The sequence below is a fragment of the Macrobrachium rosenbergii genome, chromosome 4 (assembly GCF_040412425.1).
Source record: "Macrobrachium rosenbergii isolate ZJJX-2024 chromosome 4, ASM4041242v1, whole genome shotgun sequence".
NCBI lineage: Eukaryota > Metazoa > Arthropoda > Malacostraca > Decapoda > Palaemonidae > Macrobrachium > Macrobrachium rosenbergii.
The window spans coordinates 42090440-42101650 of record NC_089744.1 but is presented as its reverse complement, the minus strand read 5'-3'; the positions used below and the strand labels follow the sequence as shown (position 1 = coordinate 42101650).

Below are 11211 nucleotides of genomic sequence, written 5' to 3'. Positions count from 1 at the left end.
ATGGCCCTCCGAACTCCGAACTCAATATATTTAACATATATATATATATATATATATATATATATATATATATATATATATATATATATATATATATATATATATATATATATATATATATATATAAAGTATCATATAATTATATATATATATATATATATATATAAAGGCGGCTACTTGGAAATCTTAGCTTAGTGATAAATAATATTGCCAAGACCAGGAAGAACATTCTTTATTGTACGGGCTTTCGAGGTATAAAACCTCATCATCAGGCTGAAAAAACCGACAAGGATGAGAATCAATAAAATTACAATAAAATTAATTGTCATAATAAATCTTCAGCAAAAATACTAACGAAATATATAAAATGAACAAGTAAATATACAAACTAAAAGGGTGAGACGTAAAATAACGAAAAATTAAAAACACAAACATAAAAATATGAAAATAAAACTAAATGAAATGTAAACAAACTCCACTCACAAAGTAAAATATTTAACGACCTAATTGAGTACCTACTATGAAATTACACGATAGCTAGTTGAATACCAGACGAGTTGTTGTTCAATTCCGGCTTCATCTTTTTAATAGTCAGCGACTCTGAAATTAAAAGGTCCATTCTATTTGAACAAAAGACAGTACCCGAAAATCCAGGTCAGTGAAAGGATGGTCCTGTGCTAAACTGTGTTCTCTAATGGCAGAAAAGGGTGGTTTGGAAAGGGGAAACCTAGTTCTAATAGAAAGACCTCTGTGTTCCAAAATTCTGTGTCTGAGCCAGCGGGAACTAGATCCCACGTATCGCAGACCACACTGCGAACAAGTGAACAAGTAAACGACACAGGAATTAAGGTCCACGGGCAGAGTAGGCTTCTCTCTCAAAAGTGATCTTATTGTAAAAGGATTACAGAAAACAAACCGGAAACTGATGTGAGGGAAACAATGCTTAAGTATTTCTTGTAACTTTTTCGGACCATATAGCTACTATGACCAAGGTAAGGCAATTCAATGTACTTTACATCTTTACTAGCAGTACTGTACACCGGTCTGGGACAAAACTTTTCATTTAAAAAATTTTTCAGAACTTTGTAAAATACAAAAATGGGATAAGAGTTTTCATAAAAATAATTCTGGAGGAAAACCATATCTTGATGAAATAAATTAAAATCACAACAAACATTGTAGGCTCTATTAATCAAAGTGCGTATTGAGTTCATCTTATACAACTTTGGCGAAAAACTGAGGTAATTCAATCCCAAGCCAGTAAAAGTATTTTTCCTATAAACAGAGGTCTCAAATTTGCCACTATTTCTGTATACCTATACATCTAAAAATGACAACTTACTATCCTGTTCCGTCTCACAAGTAAAAGAAATGTTAGGGTGACGAGAATTAAAATATCCAAAAAACAAATCAACATGTGATAATTCCTTAAACACATGGAAAGTATCATCTACATACCTACGGTAATACAAAGGTTTGAAAGCACTAGGGCATTCAGACATCCAAATCCTTTCACAATAACCCATGAAGCAATCTGCATATACAGGTCAAGGAATTTCCCATTGCTACTCCATCTATTTGATTATATAATTTACCATCAAAAGTAAAAATGCCATCAGCAGTTGCTAAATGTAATAATTTTTCAAGTCTATTTTATTAAGTCCAAACACTGATAAATGGTTTTCACATATATTATTAAGAATAATGTCGGTTGTTTCTTTTAATGGTTAAAATTGAATCGAAACTAGCATAATTCTTGGTTAAAATTGAAAGAGCATTTAACAAATTTGGAAGAATTAGAGATGTTAAATTCACTTAAAGTTAGAGGGTTTAAAACTGGAACCAAAAACTTAGACAGGTTATAATTAAAAGTACCAATTGAGGAAACAATTGGTCTTAAAGGGTTTCCTATTTTATGTACCTTAGGCAGACCGTACAAATAACCAGGCTTAGACCCTGAAGCAAATAAAGAGCTATATGTAGCTTCCCCAATCTTATCTCTCAGACCTCTAAGCAACCTATTTAGTTTGTCTTCTAATTTCAAAATGTGACTCGGAATATCTACAATTAAAATCCTAAATTTTCTATTGTCAGCGAGTATTTCATTAATTTTATCCAAATAATCAGACCTATTCATTAATACAACACCCCTACCTTTATCTGGCTTGGTAATAACTATACTATTATCGTTCTTAAGGTTACGTAAAATATTGATTCTGTCTTTATTTAACTGATGGTCACCCTCCTTTTTTCGATTAAAATTTTTGAAGGTATCGTTTGCAATTACGGAAATTTTGCTAAAAAGTGAAGTAAGGGTTTCACTGCCAAAGATGTCACAGCCTCTCAAAGTTGAACATAGTTTTTCAAAACTTAAAAAATACTTAAAGAAATTGAATTTCATCGGGATCAAAGCAAAATCAAGATGTTAGGCTTACACACAGTAGAAAGTTAAGAAATTTCGGTGTTGACGTTAATAAGAAAATAGATAGTAGTAAAGTTATTTTTAATTTTTCTAACAAATTTAACAACAGATGAAAAGGAAGTTCTTTCTCTTGGTCTTGATTTTGCTTTGATCCCCGTGAAATTCAATTTCTTTAAGTATTTTTTAAGTTTTGAAAAACTATGTTCAACTTTGAGAGTCTGTGACATCTTTGGCAGTGAAACCCTTACTTCACCTTTTAGCAAAATTTCCGTAATTGCAAACGATACCTACAAAAATTTTAATCGAAAAAAGGAGGGTGACATCCAGTTAAATAAAGACAGAATCAATATTTTACGTAACGTTAAGAACGATAATAGTATAGTTATTACCAAGCCAGATAAAGGTAGGGGTGTTGTATTAATGAATAGGTCTGATTATTTGGATAAAATTAATGAAATACTCGCTGACAATACAAAATTTAGGATTTTAAATGTAGATATTCCGAGTCACATTTTGAAATTAGAAGACAAACTAAATAGGTTGCTTAGAGGTCTGAGAGAAGATTGGGGAAGATTTGGGGAAGCTTGGTTATAGCTCTTTATTTGCTTTATTTCCTCAATTGGTACTTTTAGATGTCTTGACAGGGTCTAAGCTTGGTTATTTGTACGGTCTGCCTAAGGTACATAAAATAGGAAACCCTTTAAGACCTATTAATATTCTGAAAACCATTTATCTGTGTTGGTACTTTTAGATATAACCTGTTGATTAAGTTTTTGGTTCCAGTTTTAAAACCTCTAACATTTCTTTTACTTGTGAGACGGAACAGGATAATAAGTTGTCATTTTTAGATGTACAGGTATACAGAAATAGTGGCAAATTTGAGACCTCTGTTTATAGGAAAAGTACTTTTACTGGCTTGGGATTGAATTACCTCAGTTTTTCGCCAAAGTTGTATAAGATGAACTCAATACGCACTTTGATTAATAGAGCCTACAATGTTTGTTGTGATTTTAATTTATTTCATCAAGATATGGTTTTCCTCCAGAATTATTTTTATGAAAACTCGTATCCCATTTTTGTATTTTACAAAGTTCTGAAAAATTTTTTAAATGAAAAGTTTTGTCCCAGACCGGTGTACAGTACTGCTAGTAAAGATGTAAAGTACATTGAATTGCCTTACCTTGGTCATAGTAGCTATATGGTCCGAAAAAGTTACAAGAAATACTTAAGCATTGTTTCCCTCAAATCAGTTTCCGGTTTGTTTTCTGTAATCCTTTTACAATAAGATCACTTTTGAGAGAGAAGCCTACTCTGCCCGTGGACCTTAATTCCTGTGTCGTTTACTTGTTCACTTGTTCGCAGTGTGGTCTGCGATACGTGGGATCTAGTTCCCGCTGGCTCAGACACAGAATTTTGGAACACAGAGGTCTTTCTATTAGAACTAGGTTTCCCCTTTCCAAACCACCCTTTTCTGCCATTAGAGAACACAGTTTAGCACAGGACCATCCTTTCACTGACCTGGATTTTCGGGTACTGTCTTTTTGTTCAAATAGAATGGACCTTTTAATTTCAGAGTCATGACTATTAAAAAGATGAAGACGGAATTGAACAACAACTCGTCTGGTATTCAACTAGCTATCGTGTAATTTCATAGTAGGTACTCAATTAGGTCGTTAAATATTTTACTTTGTGAGTGGAGTTTGTTTACATTTCACTTTAGTTTTATTTTCATATTTTTATGTTTGTGTTTTTAATTTTTCGTTATTTTACGTCTCACCCTTTTAGTTTGTATATTTACTTGTTCATTTTATATATTTCGTTAGTATTTTTGCTGAAGATTTATTATGACAATTAATTTTATTGTAATTTTATTGATTCTCATCCTTGTCGGTTTTTTCAGCCTGACGATGAGGTTTTATACCTCAAAGCTCGTACAATAAAGAATGTTCTTCCTGGTCTTGGCAATATTATTTATCATTAAGCTATATATATATATATATATATATATATATATATATATATATATATATATATATATATATATATATATATATATATATATACATATACATATACATATACATACATATACATACATACATACATACATACATACACATGTATATATAACATTCGACCATTTTAATGTAGATCTAGCTAAGAGCCCTTTTGAACACCATCATTTCAAGTTTTGCTGTTCTTGAATTTTTTAATTTCGTAGCTGCAAAGCTCCTTTTGAATTTTTTGTCAAATACATTCAGTGATTCACCAGTTTGCTCATTATCTTTACGGCGTAAAATTAACTGATAAGTATTCACATTAGCTGTCCACTTTTTTCTCAAATCTATCATGGCATAATTTCCATTGTATTAACATTGTACAATGTTTACCCTTGAAAAGCACTAATTCATAATGGGAATGATCTTTGTTGAATGTGGGACATATTTCTCACCGGTTTCAGTTTCCTAAGTTTGTAATTATATTTCTCTCCCTTGCAAGGGCCGTATACAGTATATAACTTTTCTGGTAACGACTCACTTTTGTTTCGTTTCCATATTTAAATAAAATCCTTTAGTCCTTCATAAATGATTGATGTAGTTTACAGATGGAAGAATGTCACTTAATCCGAAATGACACTTTATTATCTGTGTCTCAGGCTTCTGTAAGATTTAAACGCTACAAGTTAAACAGTAGGCTAATTCTTTCCTCATGTATTCCTTTTAGTTAGTAATTGAAAGTTAGTAATGCAAACAACATTTTCAGGTTTGAAAACATACTGTTGTGTTTTACTTTACGGTATATCCCGTAATTTGCCACCTGTGTGAAGATTCGTTCAGACGACAAATTAGCATTGCCATGTCATAGATTTCAATATTATAAACCATCCATGCCTTTTATTCAGTCATGCCTTTGCCACTGAGGTTCACCCCTAATTAACTTTCTTAAAAACGTCCAGGATTTTAGTTGTTTAATAGTTATAACTATAGCTAACAAGTAAAGGAGGCTCGCCTAAGTACCGTGTGGGAGCCGATACAAGTCTTCTAGAATAAACAAAATATTGATGACATGCAGAATTTCATTCACACTGTCGTCACCCACAGGTTCACTTAATTTTGATACAATGTGATTGTGACCTCTGTAACTGAAAATAGGTTGTCTTTTCTGTCCAAACTTGGTTGTTCTTTCTTTGGACCAATCCAGTCGAGCTAATAGGCCATCAGCCATATCTGACCTCTGTTACTATCCATGCTTCGTTTAGATATTCTAGAAATTGCAGGGTTTTTTTTTTTTATCGAACTTTGAAGACAAAATATTTCCCCATAACTTGAGAAAATGTCATGATCTTATCTCAAGTCAAAAATAAATTTTGATTTTACCAGGTGGAATTCACCACACCACGCTTACAATTTCAAGGCTCTTCATCCCCGCTTGTCCCGATACCTTTGTAACTTGCTCTGCCAATAACAATGGCGCTGTCCCATGGTAACGTTTTACGGCACTTGTTAGAAACATTCCACCAGAGTATGCATAAAGTAGCGAAAATTCACTGGGGTGTGCTGATTACCATGCTGTCAAAGCTCTCTCTGTGTAGAAGAAATGAAAAGACAGCAATACAAGCTATACCGGTATAGACAGAACAGAATCATCCTGAACATGTGGTAGTATTTCGTAATTTCGTTTAAACAAAGGACGAAGTATTTCGTTATTTCGTTTATACAAGGGGCGAAGTATTTCTCTAATGACTTTTTATTTTTGAAGGAGAGTAACTATCAGTTTTAGATTCGACGCGTGACATGTAGACCGCTGCTTAGGAAAATCTAAGGAAACTTTTGTCAGTCCTCTATGGGTAACATTCGAATTGCTGAACATATTTAATGAAATACCCTTACGTCGCTTGATAGCTTGTGACAATAAATATGTTAAGTATACCTTAGTTTAACCAGACCACTGAGCTGATTAACAGCTCTCCTAGGGCTGGCCCGAAGGATTAGACTTATTTTACATGTCTAAGAACCAATTAGGTACCTAGCAACGGGACGTACAGCATATTGTGGAATCCGAACCACATTATACCAAGAAATGAATTTCTATCACCAGAAATAATTCCTCTAATTCTTCATTGGCCGGCCGGAGTCTCGAACTCGGGCCTAGCAGAGTGCTAGCCGAGAGCTCTAGCGACTCACCCAACGAGAAACTGGAACTACAGGACAAATAAAGTAAGGATGTACTGAGCGCTGTCTTATTGTAACACATTTTGAAGGTGTGTTGTACAGTACCTTGCAACTATATTTTTGAAATGGATAATGCAATTAGTATATCATTTGTCTTGACGAAATGAAGGAAAAAATGCTTATTAGGAAACAGGCTTGGGTCTAAGTACAAGTACTTGTACATGTACTTGGACTTGAGTAAAAAATTTGAGTAATTTTACTTGTACTTCAGGTTTTAAAAATCAGTGGTTTAGTACATGGGGCAAAAGTTCTTGAAAAATCTTTTCAAGTGCAGTACATTAATGATTATACAGGTACATTAGCGTAAATAATTAAATAACTATATCTGCTTTTACTATGACTGAGGAGATTATAGTAAGACATTTTATTTAGGTTAGTGTTAAAAGTACGCGTGTAAGTTACTAAATAATAAGAGTAATAATATTAAGTTTACATCATTGTCATTAACGTAGAGAAATAGCAGACTATATGGCAACTCTCGTGCCGTCTGAGCCTAGTGTATCTTGCTGAACACAACCACCCAGAGTGGTATGAGTGTTTTTTAATGAAAAGTTGGGAAATTTTTGTGTTACCATCTCTTAGATTATAAATTAGTTTGATATCGTGCTGTACATGCACAAATTTGGCTTTCATATTGAACACGATCAGTGTCTTGACCTCCATTTTGTAGTAAGGTTTTTTGTCAAACAATTGCTGGTTCGGCTAACTGTATTTTGGTCCGTAAATACAAATTTGTCAGGACACGGATTAAGAAATTGTTTCTACACAATGTTTCGGTCATATGTGGATTATTTTGTGTTAAAACAAGGCAGATAAATGTAACAACTGACATAGCCTAACCTGCTAACTTCAACCACCATAATTGATGGTTTTAGAGCAACCACAAATGTTATATAATGGGGACATTAAATGTACCATCCAACCGGGTCTCTGGCAAGTCGAGTCTAATACAGTAATTAATTTGTTTAATTTTTTGCCATTATTACGTACTAGAGTAATCATTAATTGTGAACTTAGAAAATTGTAATTTTCTCGTATATTTTTCTAAACTGGAAGTATCACAGTTTTTGTTTGTAGTGCAAATCTACTTTATATTATAAAATTTTTTTGTATTATCAACTAAGCTAGGAATTCAGTCGAATTGTTATCGTTACCTTTACTTGTGAGCTGGCTCATTTTGATCACCTTCACTCACTAAGCCCTATTGGCATCTCTTAACGCCTTGTGCGTAACTCTTCACCTCTTAGGTGCAGTGGACTGAGGCTTATTATAACTATCTAAAATCTGAGAAGTACACAGAGCTATATTGGTTTCGGTAAGATCATTTGCTATTGAATTTGAAATAAACGTGTATAAAAATATTAGATACTGAAAGGTACTTGGACTTAAGTACTAAGCAGATCTTCTGTACTTTTTCCTGTAAATTTCAGTACTTGTACTTGTCCACAAGTACTGGCACATGCACTTGAACCCATCCCTGGTAAGAAACGCTTGGTCTTGTGACAACATGCCTCCTTTGGTGCCTTTATTGATAACTAGGCTAATTCTTCTTTCAGCGATTCCAGTGCCTCTGATACCAGCATTTTGGCCTCCTTTAACCTTGTACCTACCTGAATGTTCTTTGCTACTAATGATTGTAGGGTTGCATGCTTGAAATTGTTTCTCTTGTTGATTGGGTCTTGCCCTTTCTTTTCGTTATATGCTCTGGTTTAGCATATGCCAAAGAAAGGTGAGAGATAAGATTTAATTTCTACTGTAACGAAAGTACTAACATCGTGTTCCTTTTAGGTTGTCAGTATGTGTTTCTCTAGGCAAGATTTGAAGTATTGCAAATTTCCTATCATACTGAAGTTCAGGTGGTATTTTGTACGGAGAAAGTCGGGAACCTTTTCATTGTTCCTCTTGACAATTAAAAGGTTACCGAAAAAGAGTGACGCAAAACTCCATTAGCCAAGCTTCCTAGTTACAGCTTTAGTCCAGTACAAACTCATTGTAGGTTTTACCTAACCACTTCATATCTGTTGCTTTCGCTGTCATTGACTGGGGAAATGTATCTTTGCCCATTTTGAATGTTGCTTCTCAGGGTTTCTTTCGTTCACTTTTTCCTTCCTTGTTAACGACCTCCTGCAATTGACTATTCATTCTACCCTTGCATTTGCTAATGATTCTGTCGGAATTTCTTCTCCCTTTCTTCAGTGTTTAGTGCTTTCTTGAATGTTTACCCAAGTTGTTTCTTCTTTACGTGCCGCCCGTTCCATTGACATTTACTTAAAACTTCCAGAGATGGTTAATTCCATTAATGCATTTTATATTGAAGGCAAATTTATGTTTTGTTGCTCATCTCAAGAGTAGAAAGCTTTCCTACAGGATAATGCTTTTCTTGATGGTAGCGTCCCTGAAAAGTCGTCGTACCCATCCATTCGTTGATTCGAGTCCACCTGGTGAGGGATCACTTACCATTTACGAATTCCCCTTCGATGTTTATGCCAAGGTTGGGTGAATTTAATATCAAACGTCATTTGTAGCTTAATGTGTGTAATATATATATATATATATATATATATATATATATATATATATATATATATATATATATATATATATGTATCTTATAAATTCCTTAGGGAAGTGCTGTCAGTTCACCTCACCCGGTGCATTGCAGGCATTACTTAAGGTTCTTTGCAGCGTCCCTTGGTCCCCTAGCTGCAACCTATTTCAGTCCTGTTACTGTTCCTCCGTTCATATTCTCTTTCTTCCATCTTGCTTTCCACCCTGTCCTAACAATTGTTTCAACATGACTTTCAGCCCCGAATGACCTCATAGGTCCCAGCGCTTGGCCTTTATCTTAAATTATCTATTCCCTTTATTATATATATATATATATATATATATATATATATATATATATATATATATATATATATATATATATATATATATATATATATATATATTTGTTCAGTGTCCTCATATTGATACTAAATCCCGTATTCGATGCAGAAGTTAAGTTATTCATCAAGTAACCTGACATTTTTTTTCTCTTGAATATTGTTGATTTCATTGCTGGTAACACGTTTTCTGTTACTTTGACTTCACAGTGATCTCCAGAGGTATTCGAAGAATTTCATCCGATGAAAATACTTCTACAGAATTCGTGGCATTGTACTCGTATTACTGGTTGGAACATTGTTTTTAGTGGATGTAGTGTTGTGGACACCGTTTACAAAGGCAGAGGTAAAAATCAAGGAATTTATAGCAAACATAGAATATTATTACATTTATTTGCAGTCCACAGGACTCGTAATTCTATACAAGTTAAGTACATTGTTTTATGCCTTTTTTTTTGCATAACTGAGAAACATTTTTTCTAATGTTAGCAAGAGGAAAACATTAAATTAAAACATTAAAAGACGAGATCTACCGATAATTAGTATGTTTTCATAAAGAACAGTTTACCGGCAATTTGTCTTTGTACGTTGTATGGTTCGAGAGACGTGAGCGCCTCTGGTCGTCATGATATTTATTGACTGTGTTGACCATTAGTGAAAAATTCATTCATAAAAAAATGCCGTCCTATGGTTAATCACTCAAATTAGCCTCTTTTGGTAGGCGCTTTTCATAAACACACTAAATTATTTACAACCACTTGGGGGCTTCCTGGTAAAATACATTGTCTTTTCCTGATGCAGCCGGACGGTATGCTGGTATTAGCTTCTAGTACTGACGCGCTGACGGGATTGGATTCCTTTCGTGTGAACAGAAAAAATATATGAACAAAAACATATCTTTTATATGAAATTACAGCTACGAGGATATAATCAAAGTACGATACTGGCTATAGGTAATTACTGTAGGGTGTTTCGAATGAATATAATACATCAGTAAAGGGGGCATTCCTGTGAACAATGTCGTTTGTCAGATAACTGATATCTTTCGTACATGAATGACAGTGCATTATACTCAAATAAGGGAGAAAGTCGTAATACCAAAATAAAAATCATGACACTATGGAAACCGTGGCGAAGGCAGTAAGAATGAAGACGGACTCGCTTGATTTCCCTGAAGTGAATGTCAGTACCTGATAAAGCCAGGTTGAAAAACCAACAGTCGATAATCAGCCATAGATGACATATCATAGATATTCCAGAATGAAAGCCAGATATCACAAGAAAATGTGACTGAATTCTAGACTGCATTATCCTGACATAAATAATTAAAACATAGCAAAAACAACATTCATTTTCATATTAAAACTAAATTTGTATGTCGCCTAAATACTGCTCACTTTCGAGCTGTACCCCTGACTCTCGAGCCAGTCTACAATGTTTTGGTAGTTGCTGTCCATCCAGGCGATGTCGTTGGTGATTCTCTCGATAGCGTTCTCCACCGTCCTGGAAGCAGCCCCGAGGTCACGTTTTTGTTCCCCTTGGAATAACTGCACCTGGAAAGGATGACGGAGGGGGGATGAGTCGAGATTTAGGTTGTCTCCATCTCTTGATAACTTTACCACGATGAAAAGTTAATGTGAAAAACCATTTCTGCCTATGTCGTTCGTTA

The 11211-nt window shown here is 34.1% G+C and overlaps 1 protein-coding gene across 2 annotated transcripts in view; it reads right to left on the bottom strand.

Annotated features, from left to right (window-relative positions):
- Window positions 1-9918: 9918 nt before the first annotated feature.
- The window catches only part of LOC136833196 (aminopeptidase N-like), a 98130-nt gene continuing 96837 nt past the window's right edge, over window positions 9919-11211 (bottom strand). For both annotated transcript variants that reach the window (XM_067095033.1, XM_067095044.1), the window contains exon 18: window positions 9919-11095. In XM_067095033.1, coding sequence (XP_066951134.1) covers window positions 10925-11095 — 171 coding nt within the window. In that variant the 3' untranslated portion in view covers window positions 9919-10924. The remainder of the gene's footprint in view (window positions 11096-11211) is intronic.